Source organism: Gordionus sp. m RMFG-2023, chromosome 1 (assembly GCF_954871325.1).
Source record: "Gordionus sp. m RMFG-2023 chromosome 1, tfGorSpeb1-WG-v2, whole genome shotgun sequence".
NCBI lineage: Eukaryota > Metazoa > Nematomorpha > Gordioida > Chordodea > Parachordodidae > Gordionus > Gordionus sp. m RMFG-2023.
In genome coordinates, this window is record NC_088775.1 from 64849102 (window position 1) to 64872567 (window position 23466).

The 23466-nt window shown below is 26.9% G+C and overlaps 1 protein-coding gene across 2 annotated transcripts in view; it reads left to right on the forward strand.

Moving 5' to 3' along the window:
• LOC135922962 (minor histocompatibility antigen H13-like) overlaps positions 1-9381 on the forward strand; it is a 29585-nt gene extending 20204 nt beyond the window's left edge. For both annotated transcript variants that reach the window (XM_065457518.1, XM_065457519.1), the window contains 6 exons: positions 8238-8452; positions 8497-8554; positions 8597-8717; positions 8762-8870; positions 8917-9002; positions 9215-9381. In XM_065457518.1, coding sequence (XP_065313590.1) covers positions 8238-8452; positions 8497-8554; positions 8597-8717; positions 8762-8870; positions 8917-9002; positions 9215-9323 — 698 coding nt within the window. In that variant the 3' untranslated portion in view covers positions 9324-9381. The remainder of the gene's footprint in view (positions 1-8237; positions 8453-8496; positions 8555-8596; positions 8718-8761; positions 8871-8916; positions 9003-9214) is intronic.
• The last annotated feature ends 14085 nt before the right edge of the window (positions 9382-23466 follow it).

The window sequence follows — 23466 nt, forward strand, 5'->3', positions numbered from 1 at the left end:
TGAATCTATTGAAAATAAAAGATAATCAAAATATAAATTGTAAGTAATATTTGAACTATTACATTTATTTATGCCTTCCAGGATTTAAAGTGGCTTACAAAACTGGAATTATTTAAAGCCATTTTTATAAGTATTAATATTATAATAGTATTGTGGGAGTGAGATATCCCAAATGCATTTTTTCTTAGCTCTCTAAAATTGAAAGAGCCATAGCTATCGGTTCCATAATCTATAAAATCATATATATATATCATATTTCTTAATTAACACTAACCATACAATATTCATCCATGAACGACTTGTTGTTATCTGAAAATCACTGTAATTCTGATTTATCACAAGATTTGTTGTATTTTAGGCAATTCTCCTTAATAAGACTCTCTATTAATTTCACAGTGTTATAAGAGTTCCATCTTGTTATAACTGGTTTAATGAGTATCCTACCATGTTTTCCTTAAAAATGGCTGCACAGTTTAATTTTTGAAATGGTTTTATAATGGCCTTTTCAATGTCAACACTTGTAATTAGATTTAAAGTGTGTGCTGTGAACAAGAATGATGCATACAATACTATTATTAGTATTTTGATTTTTAAATAAATCAAATAATGCCAGAGGAACTATTTCATCAACCGATTCCTCTCCTTGTTCATATACTCTAATAAAATTTTAATAAAATATTATGATTTTTCTACTTGAAAGCTTTTATTATAATTTCTAGCATGGCGGTAATGCATTGCAACCCTCTCAAGAGTGTCTGGGTACAGCCAGTGTGCCGGCACTCCTAAAAAAGAACCATTTTAAAAGACAATATTATCAATCCATAAAATATTTTAATACCAATGATAAGCTGACCAAGAATCCACAGTTGTACCTGCAATTTTTGAAATCCACATTAAATCCACTAATTTCTTTGCCATGGTGTCATATGTTTTGTTAATTTTTAATACGAGGGTAGGCCTAGACATCATTTAGTGGCTGCAATTTTTTGATAATATTAATAGATGCAATGCTTTCTACAATTGAAAATGGTTGTAATTCTTCAATTACAAAATTAAAAACTAATTCACAAACAGCTGATTGTGCTATTTTTATCTTTAATGTAGATGGATTCTGCATCTCAATGAGTGTGAGTTGATTGGCTTCAATTTTTTTTATATTACTATTCAAATGTTCATTAATCTCTTTCATTTTTGAGGAATGTACAGTCTATAATTTTTTAATTAAAATCTTATTAATTCCTGATTTTTTATTAAAAATAACTTAATTTTTTCAATAATTGAAGATAAATTTTTTTAAAATTTAATTGCATTTTTTAATCCCTGAATTTTTTATTAAAAATAACTTAATTTTTTAAATAATTGAAGATAAATCTTTTTAAAATTTAATTGCATTTTTTAATCCCTCATTAAACTTATTGTCAAAGAAAACATTAAAAATTGAAATTATGATTTCCAAAGATGATTTTTCAATTTCTTATCTTTTTCAGAATTATCATTTAAGAAAAATATCTAGGTTCAATTCTCCTAAACCATATTGCTTCATAGTTTTATCCCATATATAATTTATTTAAACAAAGTTTTTTAAAATCACTATTTTATTCTTTAAATTTATTAACAATTTGAAGTTAAACCAATAGTAATACTATAACAAGAAGTAGAAGATATTGGTTAAACCCAATATAATTTTTGAACCAATACAATATTTTGTTAATCTTTGGCTTTTAATGTTGGTTCCCAGCCCTATACTATAGTATAATTTAATTGCTTCTATTTTAATTTCATGATTAAGTTTTTCAAAATATTATGAAAGGATATTTCTTTTAATGGTTATTTTATAACACTCATAATTTAATATTCTATTATTAAAGTAATGTTTAAAATAATAATATATTAATTCATTTTTTTACCTTCACATGTTTATTTAAGTTTGAAATGCTGGACACTGCGGTTGAAATATTTGTGTTAGGACATAATTTAGGTACACACTTTGTACGCTTAATTTCCTTTATAGGTGTAAAATATGTTTCTGGGGCCAGGGAAGGGTTAAATCATCTTCATCTAAAGAAGTAAGTACGACATAATCTTCTTAAACTAAATTATAACATAGAATAATAATATTATTATTAATATTTACTTTCAATTTTGATTGAATATTAATAAGATTAACATTCGACTGAAAATTAAATTAAAAATGAAGGAATGGTGGTTGATATGAATAAAACTCGGCTTAAATTATTTTTATTAAAATAAATAAAAGTAATTTTATAGTACAATAAAATATATTTTTCTTTTTTAAATATTTTTTAAGAAAAAATTTAAAGTAACTTTTTGTGTTACCTTTACTCAAATAAAAGAACCGCGTTACCGTTACTCGTTATTTCTAGAAGAAGGTAACGAATGGTGTTCCTTTTCTTCAAAAAAGTTTAGTAACAACTTTACAGCACTAGTATAACATTTAAATTTATCATCATCTATTTATTGATAATATTTTATAAATTAATATCTTAATTTGTTAAAAATTCTTATTTTAATATAAAATTAATCACTATCTATTAAATGATTTTATAAATTATTATCTTAAACATCACATGTTAAAATTATTTTTCAATAATTTAGTCATTCATGATATTTAATAAACTTAAGTAGACAATTATTAATGCACAACGACAGACATTTAATCCACTCTTCATTTATCTTGCTTTTTAAATGCCTTTTTGCCTACTCATCATTAGTTTTCTTTAGATTTTTCTTTTTATTGTTTTTCTTAGTATTTCTTAATTTATGTTTTTTATATGCTTGATGAGGTCAAAATTTCTGATTTATTTTTCCTGTTTTCTATTTTGATAATATTATTACTATATAAAATTGGATGTGGTAGAATAGATTGTGAATTAAAATCATTATTGGACTGGTTACATGATGTTAAGTTTTATTACTCATTATTAGAAGTGGTAGGCATAAGGCTAGGAGTGGAATTATTGAATCATTTTCAGGATCACAATAAACTAATTTTTCGACTGCCAGAAGAATAATGGATAATTCTGACATATTATTATCATTAGATATTAAATATACCTAAAACGAATTATTTGTTATTCGATATTCGATTCGTATTTTACGAATACGAATATCACAATTATTCATAAGGAAAATATATTATTCGTCGAATAATTTTTTATCTATTATTCGATCGAATTATTCGAGATTATTCGATTAAAATAATAATATTGAAAAATAATCATATATTATTAGTAGGAATTATTTGCAATTATTCCTATTTAATAAAATTTCCTAGTGGAATAATGAAGAAACATTCTATATTTCTCGGCTGTTTTTATTCGAATAACTTCATAATACAAAATTAATCAGAAAATTGTTTTATGATGGACGAAGAAAGTATTTATTTTTATATATGCAATTTATAACACATATACCATTATAATAAACTAGTAGTCATCCCGTCAAGAATGACGGACGAACCAGATATTTCTCCGTCGTTTGATGATGGAGAAATCATGAATTTTATTTTTTGCAAAAACTTTGTTGTTGGTATATTTGTCTTCTACATGATATGAATATTATATTAATTTTACTACATTATATATAAAAATAATATATATATATATATATGCTTCTATATTATCTTACTAATAAAATTTATTTGTCTTTTATCCATCGTTTTACAAAATAAATTTAAAATTCTATCTTTTTTAATTTATGGTTAAATAAAATTTTCGAATTGAATCAAATATTCTAAGAATCGAATCGAATAATGAATACGAATAATGAATTATTCGATTCGATTCGTATTTTTGTAGGTATATATTAAATAAATATCTTCAGAGAATATATCAGGGTTGTAGGGATATACCCCACAGGCTATAAATCTATTCTGAATATTTTTTGGGGTTGAAGTTTTAGGACGCTCCATTTTTATAATTGATGGTATGTCTTATATGGTAAATTATTTGCCTACATTGTTTCTCATCCAATTGTCAATGCTGTTATTATAAAAAAATTTAAATGGCCCAAAGACTGATTTATCTAGTAGTTGTGCTTGTGGGAACAGTGTTTTGGTAGGGTGAGCATTATTATAAAAACCTACATTTCTGATAAACCTATCTTTATATCGGATTCTTGGAAATAGTAACATAGAAGGAATGCTATTCCCAATTGCATATATAGCTTTATCTGAGGTTAAAATCTGCAATAACTTTACCAGGATCTTGGACAGTGGTTACTCTAGTCTCATCCATGTTCCATATGTCCTGCGGTTTAAATTTATTCATCCATTAGAGATTTTAAATTATCAAAAAAAAATTGACACTTAGGATTGAAGCCTCGAGCTCTAGCCAAACTTGTTGCTTCAGGAGTTCTTAGGGATAATGTAGGATTTCTATGGTCATACCCTTTGAACCAATCCATGCCAGCCATTCCATCACAAGTTCAACTTTTAGGAAACTTTAATATTTTTGTGCTAATTCATAATATTTTTTTCTAATATTTAATATATAATTAAATTCTTCAAAATATAAATTTTACCTGTCTTATGCCAAAACCCATGAGTGATTTGCTAACTTGAACTATATAATCTTTTAAAATGTCCTCTTGAGCTTTTGAATATTAAACTACTTGAACTCCATCCCATATGAGGATATTGCAAAGTCTCTTTGTATTTATTCATTGCTCTTAAGGTTGTTCTAGGAATATTAAATTTAGTACCTATTGATTGCTAGTCTTTTATTCATGATTATATCATCAATTGCCAGTTTAATTATCATCACTTGATTTTGCACCAAATATTGTTTTGCGCAAGCTTTTCATTTCAAATGAATGTATGAATTTTGGCCAGTCAATGCATGGCCAGACAATACTCACCTGTCTATTTTTATTAAGCGCCTTTATATGTCAATTAAATAAAACTTTTAAAGTCTAATTTTTTGTGTGAATAATGCTAAATGCCTTGGGATAATATTTATATAAAATATCAGTAATCTAAATTAGTAATTTTTTCACCAAACAAAAAAATGTGTAACGTGATTTTTCCTGAAAGAGATACTAAATTTTATTGGATTGTTCTATTCAATAAAAGATAAAAGAATTTAGGTAAGGTACATATCATTGGTTGCCAGTCTTCAAACATGGCCATTTATGGCACATTTCCCCTATATAAACTACTATGATTAATAAAAAATGAAAAATAGGAAATTGGTAAGAGAACTTAAAAAATTAAATAAAATTGTTAAATAGTTACGCCAAAATAATATTTTAGAAGAAATATTGATTAATAATTCATTTATTTTATGCATTAAATACCATATTAAATATATAAATATATTTTTAGAATAATTTCAAAATTTCATTTTCTCGAAATCGATTACGTTATTTGCAAATTTATTTGTTTTTTCGTTTGTTTTCATCGTCAATCTCATATGTCATCGTCGATCATGATCTTCTTGGTCTAGTCTGCAATTTATATCGTTGTCTTCGTTCTCATCATTTTTTTAAATTAAAAATTGTACGATATAATACATAATATACAGTGATATTCGTTTTATATTTTCGTTAATTATTGCGTTTTATATAATTTATCTCTTGATTTTCTAAGTTTTTACGATTATTTAGTAAATCATTTATATTTATTATAAAATTTCTAAAATGTTTGGGTAACAATTTATTTCTAATAGGTCTTAACGTTCTTGGGTTTGAATTATGATTTATTTGATCATCTCTTCCTTCGGAAAAAAATTTGTAGTCGGTTTGTAAACTTGATTGCCAAATGTCTTCATGTTAGTTTCAGCTTGTCACAATTTGTTTATTATTCTAGGCCGAGATGTCTTCTTATTACGTTATTTCTAGTATTTATTTGATATAATAAATTGCTCTTTTTTTATAATAATACCTTTGTCACACATGTTTTCTTTGAAAGTTTTATATCATATTTTATCACCTTCGATTTTTATATTTAGTGATATTTTTGGTTTTAATTTATTATCTTTGTTCTCCAATGGTTTAATTAAATCCCATTTTGTTTTATTTCTTTTCGAAACCGTCAATTTACTTGGAGCAATACCTGGTAGCATTTAGTATGTTACGATAGTTGAATAATAAAAATTCTACAGCTAAATTAAAATCTAAGTTATTATTTTCCATATTTCTTTTCGTATTCATTTTTAAAGTTCTTACCATTCTCATGTTTTATACCATTACATTTGCAAAATTTCTCAAATTGCTAGTAAAATTTGTTTTATTGTCAGTTACTATTATCCTGGTACGCCATATAAGCCTATGGGCTTCATTAACTCTTCAATTGTTCTTTTCAAAGTTATCGTTTTATCATGTTTAATAACAGGAATGCTATAAAAATCTACTAATATCAGCCGTTTGTAAATATGCATAATATATATGAATTCTTTCAAAAGGTCTTGTTGAAGCTACTCATGGATTTTGTACATTATATGAATTATCTGCCCACTTGTTACATGTAACATTTCCGAATTATTGAACAATGTTTATATTAATACCTGGCCACCTTGTGTATTTTCAGATCAACAGTTTAGTTTTTCCAACGCCTAAATGCCCCTTATGTAAGTCTTATAACACCGTCTTTCTCATTTTTAATAGAATTATAATTTTATTTTCTTTAAAAGAATAACTTTTATCAAGTTTAATTCTGTCTTCATATTTTTGTAAGTTTTGTTTCTTATAATGTTATCTATCATTTCCATCATTTCTTTATCGTGGCAGTTTCTCTCACTATGATTTCAAAAGTTATTGGTATATCCCATAATTCATTAGTATTAGTTTTGATTTCTAAATTTTGTATTCTTTCTTCTGTATTTGTCTGTGGTAATCTTGATAAACAATTAAGTATATTACGTTTCACCAATCTGTGAATCATCGCAAAATCATATGCTCCCATAGAATAGATAAATTTCATTTCATGGATTTGCATTTTTATTCCTTTGTGATTTTTGTTCCTATCAAATATTCTTGAAATCTTTTAGTCGCGAAGATAATTGTAATAGCCTTACGTTCAATATTTTTGTAGTATATTTCTGATTTGAGTAATGTTCTTGACGCAAAAGTATTAGGTTTTTCTTTTCCATCACCAATGTGAAATAACACGGCTTCTAAATTCTTTGAAGCTTCGGCGGCTATCCCAATAGGAAAATCTGGGTTATAAAAATTTAATGTATATGGTGAACTTTGATATATATTTTCCTTTTTTTTGAAAATTTAATTACCTTAATCGAGCTTTTTAACAACACTAATCATAGATTAACCTAAAAACTGATTTTTATAACCCAAAATATAAGAACTAGTATGTAAAAATATAGACCATGTTTTAGTTATATGTTATTTAGTTTGTATAAAAATTTTACTCAAATCCCAAGGGGTCCATGTTTTTTGATCGATTTATTATGGAATGTCCCAATTAGAAAAAAATTATCTCCCTTTTTAAATTTATGAGATTACTTATTTTGACGAAACGTGGGGGGGGGTATCGGTTAAAATTAAAAGTATCGACCTATACATACCGAAAACTAAGTATCGGCATTAGATTAAGAAATATCTGGACACAACCTAAACATATTTTATTTAAATTTAACAATTTTTTTTTAAATTATCCATACAATAATGCGCTTAATATATATTAAAATAAAATGAATATTTGAAATTAGTAAAATTTTAAAATAAAAATTAATTTTTCAATATTATGTGGAACTGGCCCCTGAATTATCAATGTTACCAGCAATGTTGAAAAAATTATAATTTTTTTGTAGGATACTACTATATATTTTATTTTTGCCATTCCACTGAATAACATTTCAATGCAATTTTATAATTATATTTTCTTGCAAATTATATGAAATGATTTTATAATTTATATAATTTGTTAATCTATTTTTAATAAAATAATTTGAAAAAGTTGCCTCTCATGCCTCCCTCTTTTTTTCTGACTGACATTTAATTATTTTACGAAGCGCGTCTCTATATTATTTAAAATATTAAATTAGATGGTAAGGTTAAGATGGAGTGAAAGTAGAATAGACACTCCCTTCCTAAAAATTTCTTTCTTTATATATCTTATGATTCAAATTTTCAAATAATTAAGAAGTTAGAGACGACAGGTATATTTTCTGGCATATTTTGATGTTAATATTTAATGAGAAAACTCTTATTATTGTGGAAAATGAAATAGTTTTAAAATATTTGTATTATATATATAACAGATGATTTGATAAAGGTTGAATTCGATAGGGTTGATTTATTAACATTATCAACTAGCTTGATCATTGGCATATGGTATTTAATGAAAAAACATTGGATAGCTAATAACATATTTGGTTTGGCATTTGCCACAAATGCTATAGAATTATTACAATTGAATAGAATTAGTACAGGCCTTATACTCTTAGGAGGACTTTTCATATATGATATATTTTGGGTAATAAAATTACAGATTAAGTATATTTTTTTAAAAATATCAAGGTATTTGGCACAAATGTTATGGTAACCGTGGCAAAATCTTTTGAAGCACCAATTAAGCGTAATTATAAAATATAAACAATTATTTAAATTTAAAAAAAAGTTATGTTTCCCTTGGATTTCGTTGAAAAAGGTTTATCAGCTTCAAATTTTGCTATGCTTGGGTTAGGTGATATAGTTATACCTGGTATTTTTATTGCCCTTATATTGCGTTTTGAAATGAAGTTAGTTTTATATATAAATTTTAATATAACATGTCTTTTATTAGCTCTCTTCATAATCCTAAAAAGAAATTATATTTTTATTCGACTATGTTAGCATACATACTAGGATTAGTATTTACCACGCTAATTCTACACTTTTATAAGCACGCACAAGTAAAATTATATGTTATTACATTTTCTTATCAATCTTATAATATAGCCAGCCTTATTATACCTTGTTCCAGCGTGTGTCGGCACACCCTTTATAATAAGTTTGGCAAGAGGAGAATGGTCTCATCTTATGAAGTTTATTTTACTAGATTAAATATTGTTTCATATAATTGAAAAGAACGATTAAAGTTATATAAATTTTATTTACTTAGTTTCAATTTTATAAGAGCATTTGAATTAAAAAATATTATATACTTTATATCTGATCTTTTTTTAAATAACATTATTAAAAAAAAATTTTTCTACCATATTTGTTATATATTTTTTACTTCGATTTTATATATTAGATATGAAGATAATCCTGCTACAGAAGACAAACAATTAAATGATAATCAAGGTCATCAGATTAACCAGGATCTAATAATCGATTCATCTGATGATAAAAAATTTAATTAATATTGAATTTGATTAATATATTTTACAAAAAAAAAATAATTTATGAATATGCCTTGTACCAGCACATAATATTGACTGAAAGATATTTATATAAAAATTAAAGTGTATAATAAATTAGGAAAATATATCACATTTTATGCATAATTTTTTAATTCTTGAGACTGAAATTCTAAATAATAAGTATAATAATAGTTAGTAAGATAAAATAAAGAAATATGACAAAGCAAAAATATTATGTGCAATCATTTATTGAAACCACTTTTTACTGTATTTTTTGGAATGTAAAACTCATTACAAGAAATATATTCCTACTAGCTGATAGCCCGTCAAGAATCGGGGAATCAGAATTTTCTCCTTTATTCAATGATGGTTGAATAATGAATTTTACCTGATGGTATATATTTAGTAATTTTAATTTATGTCACAATAAAAAATCTTTTAATATAAATTTTTATTCATTTGTATTTGAAATTAAATCGAATATAAGTTATGCAAAACTCATCTAGCAAGAATGTATTTTTTAGATCATAAACTAAAAATACAAATGAATAAAAATTTAGTTTAAAAGATTTTTTATTGTGATCATAAATTAAAATTACTAAATATATACTTCATATTAAACATATTTTATAAAAAAATAATGGAAAATTTTAGAATAACCCTTCATCTAAATAAATATAAATTTCTGAATCACATCTCATAAGTTGACGGGCTATCAGCTAGTTTTCTAATAATCTCCACATCGATTTACTTGCACTCACATATCGCGCATTTAAATGTGATTTAATTTCGTCATATATTTGAAGCAACATTAACATTAGTACAGTCATAGCCCTTATAAATATACTTAAAGATATATTTACCGATTTAATAGATGTACAAATTTCTACATTAATATAAGCATTAAATTTTAACATTAGATATCGATTTCATTCCATAGATTTACCGCATAGAATTGAAATACCATTATCTCGCCTTTTATAGTATCTTCTATACCTATCAATATTTGGTTTTGTTTCCAATTAAAAATCCTTAGGAAATTTTCTGGTACATATGCCATTTTCCATGCAAGGCGATTTGGAGTTAAATATCCCGCAAGGACCATGTATCATAAAATGGGTAACAATCTGAAAAAGCTTAGGGTTGAGAATTTTATCTAGCATTTCGGCACAAACAATCTATAGCTTGAGTGTTTCAATTTTACTATCATCGTTTAAAATAATAAGTATATGGGCATGAGGCAAACCTCTTTTTTGGAACTCGATTCTATATATAAAAGCAATAGATTTACCAAATAAATTTTTTTTATTTATATCGAACTTTTAAAAACACGGGCTATTAAATCAGGTCTATCTGAAGGACTTTGCCCGGGAAATAGATTCCTTAATTTCACGCCATTGCATGTAAATAAACAAACCAGGTTTACCAAATTTGAGCACAATGACCATTGTATCACGATAGCGTTCTCGCATATTTCTTTGAGAACCTTCAAAAGATTATGGTAGTATTACTGCTTACCAGGAATTATATTGTTACCTTGTTTCCAAGTAGTCAATTAGTTCAGAATATTCATCTACTCGTAATTTTGGCTGATTTTATCTAATAAAATTTAAATTATTTGCCTCGACCTGTAAATAGGAATCAACAATATATTGTGATAATTTCCCATCAAAGAGGATTGGGCTGAATTCATTTTCACGAATGTACGCCCTGTACCTTCATCCTTTAAATCTAGTTTCCAACCAGGGTCACCAAGAGAAAATAATAGAGGATATACCATTGGATCAAGATTAGGACTTAATATGTTTATGAGATCACTACCTCAACTAGAGGATAGATTGATATCCCGTTTAAACGGGGGTTCACCATTATCATTTGTAAAATTCATAGCACCTTCACTTATATTAGGGATGTTGTATCTTCGCTTGTCACTTCTGCAATCTGCACGAAAGATCATATTGATTTTTTGAATTGGACGATTTTCTTGAATGGCTATTTTTTTCTTTCTCAATTTCTCCCAAAGTTTTAAAGCTAATAGAAAATGGGTTACTCTGTCTTGTTAAAATATTTAATATTTTTAAGAGATCCTCATTGTATCCTGAATTTTCTTTCATTTGTAACCTGCCACTAACAGCCTGTGTAGTTTCAAGGACATATAGTTGTGCAAACTTGGAAGGATATAAATGAGATGTCTTGTTATAAATCTGCCAATGAACTATAAAACAATATGGGCCCGGGTTCAAACTATTTAGAAATCTGACACCAATCGATGCAAAAGCGAGAGAATTATTACAAGAACGGATATGTTTCATAAAGTTTGAATGAAATTCATTGTTAGGATTAGATAAAGTCTTGTAAAAAAAAGGAATATATCTGATTGATGGTATCTTAACCTTACCTTTATGACAGTAATTTTTTAATCTGCCACCTGAGGGGTTTTCCAAAAAATTTTTTAGAGAACCATAATATTCGCACTTAGTGTTGAGCAAACCTCAATAATGATCTTGTACCAATGATTGTTGTACAGGAATATCTATCTAAAATAAATGATATAAATTGTAATTACAATTTAGTACTTTTGTAAATAAAATAAATCTGAGGCCTGCTAAAAATAATACATACAATTTAATATTTTTGTAATTAAAACAAATCAGTGAGCTGCAGGCTAGATTCTGTTATAAACATATGCCAGGCATATAATAATTTTTTTAAAAATATTCGTGCTAGGCAATTTCTGATTCCCATCATCAAATAATCATGAAATATATTATTCCATCATCGAATAAGGTAATATTCTGAAAGCTCGTTATTCTTGACGGGCTATCAGTTAGTTAAAAATGATGTAGATTATTAGTGGCAATTGTTTAGCATATCCAAAAAATCAAGCATCCCTCTCCTCCCTTTATCTATTAGAACTTTTTAAATATGTTTAGAAATTTCCACTTTATTTGTTGATAGAAAAATCAGAAAATAAAGATAAATATCTGAATCAAAGCTCTCGTCAAAAATGACTGAATAGAAATTTTATCCTATATTTGATGATGGATAAATCAACCTAAATTAGAAAAATAAAGGGGAAATTTATAAATTTTCTATCAACAAATAAAGAGAAATATGTGGCAAAATGAAATTTATTAACATTTAGAATAAATTAATCTATGTCCTATCCTTTCAATAAAAGAGGTAACCTTATTTCCTATATTCTTTTTAATTTAATATTCATTTATTTTAGTATAAGTCTATTTCAATTATATCCCACCAATAAAGGATCTGTAATAATTAATTTGTTCTATTAAGCACTATCAAACCTATCATTGACCCTTAACCAATACAATTATTTTCATGAGTCTCAAGTATATATTTTCATTTTATCTGACTTTAGATTTTATAAGTAAATTTATACCTTAATTTTGTGTGACATAATAATTTACTATGTTATTTATATATTTTTTAAGTTAACTTATAGATAAGACAATGAAGAATAAATTCTCATACACCTAGAAATCTTTTCAAAAAAGATATAACATTATTTTCTATATTCTTTTTTAATATACATTTATTTTAGGATAAGTCAATTTCAATTAAATCTCACAGAGAAATCAAATTAAAAAATATTAAATTTACATCTATAATTATATCCAAACAAAATAATTTTATTATTTATTTGCCTCCAACTATTCTCATTTCTAAAAAGGTTTGGTTGTTGGATATCATTCCTTTTTTTTTCTTTTCCTATAATTCTGTTGCATATGAGGTATCCTAAAAAAACTTATTTAATATATTTATATTAATTATGAAGTGTAATATTAATAGAAGATTGTGTAAGAATTCTAGTATATTTCTTTATGATATATAAGAAGATGTTTGATATGTGAAGTGAAGGAAATGGTAACTTAAGTGCACGAATGTTTGAATTTGGTATGATATTATCATTAGATCGAATAAACTATGACGATTTTTATTGGACAAATATTTTTTAAAATGAATCTTATCTGAATATATATAGGTAATAGCCTAATAATTTTGGTCAAAGCTAAGCCTAAGCAGTTTTTTGGCTAAGCCTGAGTCGAATTTTTTCGGTTCCATGCAGCGAAACTTTTATCGCGAATCCACATTAGCGAATATTTTTCAGCGAAAACAATATAGCGAAACAAATATCGCGAATTTTTTATAGCCAAACTCTTATCGCGAAACCTTTAAAGCGAATACATTAGAGCGAAATTTTTATCGCGAAAATTTTATAGCGAAGTCAATATCGCGAAACATAAATCGCGAAGACAATATAGCGAAACTATTTTGCGAAATATAACACGGCCTATTATTATATTTTTATTAAAGTAATTCTTTTTATTTATATTTAATGTTAATATTTTATTTATCAACAAATAAACATATTATATGATATATATTTTTTATTTATATTATATGAAATGAAAAATGAATTTCTTTTATTTGATATTTTTTTAATTAAAAAAATGATATGCTACTATTGTAATATTATTTTTGTTACAATTTATTAGGATTTTCACACGCCCAAAATTATAAGCAAAAAATATTTTTTGAAGTTCAAATAGATTTTTAAACATATTTTGATAAAAATTTTAAATCTTTTTTAAGGAATTCTTTTGTGAATTTTATCATAAATAATCAATCTTTTAGGTGAAATCTTTTATAGTTTTTTTTATCATTTTTGTAAAATTATCTATTTTTTAAGTATATTAAAAGAGGTGGGTTTTCTAAATAATATTTAAAATATTTTTATTTAACTTATTTATGTATCTGATCTTTTTAAGGATAATAATTTAATCTGACAATTTTTATATTCTTTATTGAAGATGTTCCTTGGAAAAATGACAATTATCATAATCGGTATTTTTAAACATATTAGATTTTTTTACGGTAAAATATGTATTTTTAACATGTTAAATTAAAATTTTAATTAAGATGCACCATATAAAAGTGACAATTATCATAATCGTTATTTTTAAAGTTTTTTAAACTTTTTTTGACGTATATGGGCCAAAATAAGTATTGATAACATGTTTAATAAAAACTTCAGTGAAGATGTACCCAAGATAAGTGACAATTGTCATAATCATTTTTAAAGTTTTTTAAATTTTTTTGATGCAAATGGGCAAAAAATAAATTGCTAATATGTTTAAATAAAACTTCAGTGAAGATGTACCCTAGATAAGTGACAATTGTCATGTTATTTTTAAAGTTTTTTGAATTTTTTTGAAGAAAATATGTTAAAATAAGTAGTAAAAACATGTTTAAATAAAAATTTAGTGAAGATGTACCATAGAAAAGTGACAATTGTCATAATCGTTGTTTTTAAAGTTTTTTTGAAATTTTTTGTTACAAAAGGGTAAAAATATAGATTGTAAAAATGTCAAATTAAAATTTCATGAAGATGTACCATAAAAAAGTGATATTTGTCATAATCGTTATTTATAAAAGTTTTTAAATTTTTTTGAAGCAAATGGGCTAAAATATAAATTGCTAACATGTTAAAATAATATTTCAGTGAAGATGTACCCTAGATAAGTGACAATAGTCATAATCGTTATTTTTAAAGTTTTTGAATTGTTTGACGCAATTGAATAAAAATATAAATTGTTAACATGTTAAAATAAAATTTCAGTCCAAACAAAAAAAACAAATCGAAATTTTCATTCTCATAATCGTTGTTCCTTTTATCCTGCTTAAAATTTGATAAAAATATGCAAAGGGATTATTAAAGATAGTTGTAACCTATGTTAAATTTTAAACTTTTAAGATATGGATTCACAATCTTATTCCTTTAATTAATAAATTTTAATTCTACATTATAAAAATGTATAACCTTGCATTCACAGTTAGCAAATATTTTTGTATACTCGTGGCAAAATAGTGCTGAGTCTGAATTCAGGGTAGGATTTTTATAGATAGAACTTAAAAACATATGAATATTATTTAGTAATATGATACAATCAACATCCTATAAATTTAATGTTAAGATTTTATTATGGTCAAAATAGATTACAATCTATATTTTAACCCATTTACATCAAAGAACTTTAAAAATAACGATTTTAAAAATTGTCACTTTTCAATGGTATATTTTCATGAAATTTTAATTTAGCATGTTTACAATCTATATTTTAACCCATTTGCAACAAAAATATTCAAAAAAACCTTATTAACAACGATTATGACAATTGTAACTTATCTATGGTACATCTTCGCTGAAATTTTATTTTAACATGTAAGCAATTTATATATATTTATTTATTTTTTTTATCGAATTATACTTTATTAATAAAAATATTTAATACATTGAACGTTAAAAGTAAAACATATATACGTAATTTAAAAAAATATATATATTAAAAATGTCATGTAAACTATAAAATCTATATAAAAAACTGTATAATAAAAAAAATAAAATAATTAGAATAGTGAATTGTATGTTGGGTGGGAGGAGGTTAAGAAAGAGAGCCATGGATGGCAATGCAGTTAGATCTGCATATATCAATAGATATGCGCTGTCTGAGATAGAAGCCTTCCTGAGGATCACCAGTGATGGCGCGGATTTTTTTACCGAGGGTTTTGAAGAAGGTTAGGGCATGATTGCCAAAAGACCCGGTTGTGTCGGATACGATTGGTATGAGATTGCAATTTGTTAGGGAAGTGTATTTATTAATTTTCGAGTTTTCAGCTCGCATGAATGAGTTCTTATTAAAGGACGGAGCAAATCGGTCGATGCAGGTATAGTCCCATGCTAATGGAATTCCATTACTCCATGGTATTAATGTCAGCCCATCTGGACGTATATTATTCTCGGTTGAGAGGCCACAGGGTTCGAAGGTTGCTGGAATTTGAGCTGAGCGTAGAGCACGGAGAATGGTGCCATTAACTGCACTGTGTCGAGAATGTCTACCTTTAGAGAATCGACAATGAAGAGGATGATGTCCAAAACAATCAACGGGTTGGGAACATAATGTACATGTGGAGTTGGCCAGTATTTTACCACCAAGACGGAGACCTATTGCTATGCGTAATTATTCGTTTGTTAAGAGAAGTCCTAAGTTTGAGCTGGGCAAAGCTTCTAACTATTCATAGCCCGTTAGGGAAGGCAAAAGTTGTGGAACTTGCAGTTGTGAGAGAGAGAGATGATCAACTGTTAAGGTTTCATCAACTGTAATGGGAGATAATAAAATGTGAAAGGATTGATGGGGATCCCTTAGAAGCAGCACTCGATATTAGATATTCAACGGAGTAACGTATTAAGGGAAGATCCCAGTCATGTTGCTTTCGTGATGTGGGGATTGGAGCGGAGAAGGAATTCTCTTTCCATATTGCTAGGGCGTGGAGAAAGTGGGGGTCTGTGCGATTATTGTTAAGTGATAGCATAATTAAGCGGGAGCTTGATTCTGAGGCTAAAAAAGCAGCAAGACTGAGTGACACGGGTGATCTTAAGCCAAGACCCCCAAATTTCGAGGGTAAGGAGGCCTGCATCCAAGAATTAGGGCTGAATTTTATATTAAGGATGCCTTCTAAAGAGTCTTTGATTGTTGATTCAATTTGGGTGAGAATTTCCGGGTATAAGAAAAGTGGGACAGAGCGGAAGGCGTGTTGGATTTTTGGGATAAAGAAAAAGTTTTTGAGAAGGAACAAAGCTTGATGGGAGGGAAGGACTTGAAGGATTTTATGTAAAAGGTAGAAATTACGGAGAAATTTTGTTTTTAAATGTTCGATTGCTTTATTGCCGCCTATTGGAGATCCAAGATGTGTGAACCCGGATAAATTAATGGGTGTGAAGTTGTGAGGAACGATGAAGGTTTCATCTGGTGAATAAAATTCACATTTGTTGTTATTGAGAGACAACCCTGTAATATTGGTTAGATTATTTATTATAGGCGCTATTTTTAGGAGTTCATCATATGGACCAGCAAGGGTTCCATCATCCAAATACCAAACATTGAGGGTCAAATTTGTCTCACGATTTATCGATTCAATGATCGGCTGGATACCTAAGCAAAAAAGGGCGGGGCGAAGGGGATCACCCTGTTAAATGCCTTGTCTTGATTTAATTATAGTATTGTTGAATTTAAGGTGGGATGAATTGTTATAAGAGGCAAAATGAAATGGAGAAAATTCTGGAAAAGCGTCACGGAAAATAGGGAGAAAGTGTTCTCGTTTTAAAGAGTTAAAGGCGTTTTTAAAATCCACTTTTAGTATGCAGTTTTTAGTGGAGTGAAGTTGGATACGTGTGGCGTGGGAGGCTGCCTCACAACCGGAAGGTATGTTGAAGCCAAGCTGATGGGGAATTAATCGCTCGGTGAGCTTGCTTTTAATGCGGCTACAAATAATTTTAGATATAATTCGGCGGAAAATAGAGCCAACAGCGATTGGGCGAATGCCGCCATTTTTTTTGTTTAAGGCTATTAAGCGTGCACCGTGAATAAGAGGTTGTACTGTAGAAGGTATGTTGTCGTTTAAAATATGATTAAGTAGAGTTGTTATGTTGTTTATAAGTTCAATGCTGGTTGTTGATTTGGTAAGGTCCTGAAGGTATATAGCTCTAAAACCGTCAAGTCCTCCTGAGGAGTCTTTTCTGAAAGAGGCTATTGCCTTAGTAACTTCTATGACAGTTAAAGGAGGGGTAGGAATGGATTTGCGTCTAAAAAATTCAAATAATTTTAAAAATAACGATTATGACAATTGTCACCTTTCTATGGTGCATCCTCATGAAATTTTAATTTAACATGTTTTCAATCTATATTTTTACCCATTTGTGTCAAAAAAGTTTAAAATAACGATTATGACAATTGTCACTTATCTAGGGTACATCTTAACTGAAATTTTATTTTAACATGTTTGTAATACTTATTTTATCCCATTTACGTCAAAAAAATTCAAAAAGTTTAAAAATAGCGATTATGACAATTGTCACTTTTCTATGGTACATCTTCATGAAATTTTAATTTAACATGTTTACAATCTATATTTTTACCCATTTGCGTCAAAATCATTCATAAAACTTTAAAAATAACGATTATGACAATTGTCATATATAAGGTACATTTTCACTGAAATTTTATTTTAACATGTTAGCAATACTTATTTTAGCACATTTACGTCAAAAAAATTTTAAAAAGTTATAAAATAACGATTATGACAATTGTCACTTTTCTATGGTACATCTTCATGAAATTTTAAATATACATGTTTACAATCTATATTTTTACCCATTTACCTTAAAAAAGTTTAAAAATAATGATTATGATAATTGTCACTTATCTAGGGTACATCTTCACTGAAGTTTTATTTAAACATACTAGAGCAATACTTATTTTAACGCATTTTGGTCAAAAAACTTTAAAAATAACGATTATGACAATTGTCACTTTTCAATGGTAGATCTTCATGAGATTTTAATTTAGCATGTTTGCAATCTATATTTTTACCCATTTGCAACAAAAAAATTCAAAAAACTTTATAAACAACGATTATGACAGTTGTCACTTTTCAATGGTAGATCTTTATGAAATTTTAATTAAGCATGTTTACAATCTATATTTTTACCCATTTACAACAAAAAAATTCAAAAAAACTTTAAACAACGATTATGACAATTTTAACTTATATCTATGGTACATCTTCACTGAAATTTTATTTTAACATGTAACAACTTATATTTTTGCCCATTTACGTCAAAAAATTGTAAAAAAACTTTAAAAATAATGATTATGACTATTGTCGCTTTTATATGGTACATCCTAATTGAAATTATAATTTAACATGTTAAAAATACATATTTTTGCCCATTAGCGTTAAAAAAATCTAATATGTTTAAAAATACCGATTATGATAATTGCCATATTTCCAAGGAACATCTTCGTTGAATTTATAATTTAACATCTTTACAATACAAATGATATTTTTACCCTATTGAGTCAAAAAATTTGAAAAATCTTAAAAATAACGAATATGACAATTGTCACATTAAAATATTATCCTTAAAAAGATCATAAAATAACATAAATAAGTTAAATATAAATATTTTAAGAAAAATTATTTAGAAAACCCACCTCTTTTAATATACTTAAGAAATAGATAATTTCACAAAAATGATAAAAAAAACTATAAAAGATTTCACCTAAAAATTGTATATTTATTTATAATAAAGTTCACAAAAGAATTCCTCAAAAAAGATATATTTACAAAGAAGATTTAAAATTTTTATCATATAATATGTTCAAAAACCTTTTGAACTTCAAGAAATATTTTTTACTTAAAATCTTGGGCGTGAAAATCACTAATAAATTGTAACAAAAATAATATTACAATAGTAGCATATCATTTTTTATTAAAAAACATCAAATAATAAATAATATGTTGTTTTCTTTTAAATAAATGCATTCAATATATTTATTGTTTCGGTTAATGCGCTCGCGATAATGACTTCGCGCAAACATATTCGCTATAAAAAATTCGCTGTAAAGTGTTCACGTAAAATGTTTCGCTAAAATGTAATTGCTCTAATAAATTCGCGGTTCAGGTTTCGCGGAAATAAATTCGCGACAATGACTTCGCGAAATTGTCTTCGCTAAATATGTTTCGCGGAGATAAATTCGCAGAATTGGTTTCGCGATAAAAGTTTCGCTGAATTGACCTGATACGAATTTTTTCAACTAAGGCTTAGCCTAGTCGATTTATTTTGTCTAAGGCTAAGTCTCAGCCGATTTATTTTGGGCAAAGCTAGGCTAATCTTAAGCCTATTTTGATTGGCTAAGCTTTTGAATAGCTAAGGCTAAGCTTAAGCCTATTTTGATTGGCTAAGGTAAGTTAAAACCTATTTTGATTGGCTAAGGTTGTGTTAAGTTGATTTTGACTGGCTAACGCTCTGTTTTAGTGTAAATTTAATAATAAAGTAATTCAGAAACAATTGTCATACATATTCATCATTTTTAAAACTTCATTGTATTTTAATGAAATTAAGTATATATTTTAAATCTGTTTCAGTGGAAATTAAATACTATATAAAATATAGCCAGTTTTTATTAATGAAAATGGTAATAATGAATATTTTAAATAGTTTTTAGTAATTCAATAATGTAATTCAGACATCAGGTCTATACAGCGAAACTTATTGCAAAGGAATTTTATAGCGAGGGTAATATACCGAAACCAATTCCGTAAATTTTAATACGCAAAACATATCGCGAATTTATTTCCGCAATGCTTTAAACGTGAATTCATTAGAGCGAATACATTTTAACGAAACTTTTATCGCGAACCCTTTACAGCAGATTTTTTACCGCGAATGTGTTTTCAAGTTATTATAGCGAGCGCCTTACCGCGAAACAATAAATATATTGTGAATGCATTTATTTATAGGAAAACATATTGAATATTAATTTACTCACAAAAGTTCCTTAAATCATAAACACGAAATGTTTTATGAATCTTTTGTTACCTCTTGTCTATTAAGTAAGCATTATCTGATATGATAAAAAATAATTAACCAATATCTTTCCTTTCTGGGCTCTCCTCACTTAGCTTGTATTCCATGTGATCTTTTTACTGTTCTATTATATGTATTATGCGGCCTCCTGTTTACTTCGAGATTCTAACTCATTGATTTTATTATAATTCTGGTATGCAACCCCCGGCTGTACCCTATTATTTTTCCCACAATAATAATTTGTTCCTGGCACTTTATCTATGTCACTAAGATGTTCGTCTGGTTCTTGATTCTGTAGAACGTGAGTTGGAATATTGCAATCTTAGATTTGATGGCCGTATGATCTGCAACGGAAACATCTCTTGAATTACTCGAATTTTTGTTTTTTAATTTCCATTTTTTTTAAAATTATCCTCACATAGATGATTTGTTCTTGTGTTTCAATTTTGTAGCTCATCACAAAATATATATTTTATTATTTTTTTTTATTTTAATAAATACACAAATTTATTTAAAAAAAAAAAATTATTTAAACTTTTAAATTATCGTACATAAAAAATATAATTAATTAATAAGTTTTTTTTTAAAACAAAATTACTAATTATTACTTATCATTCTTTAATAATTTTTCTCTTTTTATCACATAAATTATTTACATATTACCCTCTATGCAATTCAAATAAAAGAAAAACAATTTTCTCTAAAACAACACTCGTGTTATTTTCTTTTAAAAAAAATATTTTACTCCTTATTTTTCTTTCCCTAAAAGTGCATTAAATATAAGCCATTTATATGCATAAATAAACTTTCACTAAAATACACTTGTGTTTTTGACATATTTTAATTTTCACTTATCTTTCCCTAAAAGTGTATTAAAGATATATATTTATCACTTGTGTTTTTACAATATTTCGATTTTATTTTATTTTTATTTTTCTTTCTCTGAAACAAAAACACACAAAACATGTTATTTAAAAATATTCCCTCATAAAATCAAATTATAGATAATCTGATATTACAAAAATTATTGAAGTACATAAAGAGTTACGTCTTAAAAAAAATTCTAGGAACCAAAAATTCCGGTTTTTTATGGACTAACTTAATTCACTTCTTTATTATACACCCTCAAAAAATCATTATGACGTACTCCCACAGTACCATCATCAAATCGTATGTTACATTATTTACTCCCAATATCATCTATGACACAACCCTTCTCCCATTTCTTTTTATGATCAAAAAGTCTTCCCCAAATAATTTTTCCCACAGGAAATTTTACATTAGTTTTTTCATAAGATAATATATTATCAATCTCCTTTGACTTAAGAAAATCCAAGGGTAATCTGGTTCTTCTACCCAAAAATAATTCAACAGGAGTAATTCCCTCCTTATTCCTTGAATTATTATAATATAACTGGGATAACCAGACTTCATTTTTTTCTTGTTTAGATTTTTTTAACCAATTTTTCACTATGGCTACCATTCTTTCAGCCTGGCCATTAGAGCTAGGATGATAGGGTGGAGTCAAAATATGTTCAATCTTAATTGAATTACAAAATTGTTTAAAATTTTCACTTATAAAGGACCTCCATCCGATACAATTATTTTAGGAATTCCAAATTTAGCCCACAATTTTTGTAATAATTTAATAACAACTTAAGTTGTTAACCCTTGAACTTCTTCAAATTCAATCCACTTGGAATATGAATCCACAACCAAAAAATATGATTTTTTATCCAATTCCAAAAAATCAATGTGGAAACGTTCCCATGATTTATTTGATTTTGTCCATACTTGTCCCATCTCTTTACAGGGCATAACGGCACAGATATTACATGGAACACATTCCCTTGTAATTTTTTCTATATCATTACCCATCCCAGGCCACCATACATATTCACGAGCCCAAGATTTCATTTTAACTTGACTTTGGTGTCCTGCATGTAATAAATTAATTATTTTAGCACGTAATTTCAACGGAATTACTGCCCTATTTCCCCTCATTAAACAATCATCCACTACAGATAATTCTTTTTCAAATTTTTGATAAATTTTATAATTATTTTTCCATGGTTTCTTTCCCATTAAAAATAATTTTATTTGTCTCAATACTTTATCTTTTAAAGTATATGATTTGAGATCTTCCCAAGTTGTAGGACCTCCTTTTAACATATATGATAGAGTTCGCACCAATGCATCTTTCTCTATTTATAATCATGTTATCAGTTATTTCAGGAGTAGCCCAACCTGCTCCTAATCTCGACAATATATCTGGCAAATGATTTTCTCTTCCTCGCCTATATTTTATTTCCACATTAAAACTTCCCACAAGTAACAACCACCGTTGTAACCTCGGGGACATCATTAATTCTTTGTTATCTTTCTTGAACAAATGAATTAATTGCTTGTGATCTGTATAAATCACAAATCTTTTCCCGATTGAATATTCGCGACATTTGGTCAACCCAAAAATAATCGCTAAAGCCTCCTGTTCTATAACAGAATATCTAGTTTCCACTTCATGAAATATTCATGAAAAAAATAATAATTGGTCTCTCTAAACCATCAATGACATGTAATAATACGCCTCCGACACCTTTATTTGATGCATCAACAACAAGAATTATCTCCAAGTCATGGTTAAAACACACTAAAATTGGTTCCTCACCAATTTTTCTCTTTAAATTTTCA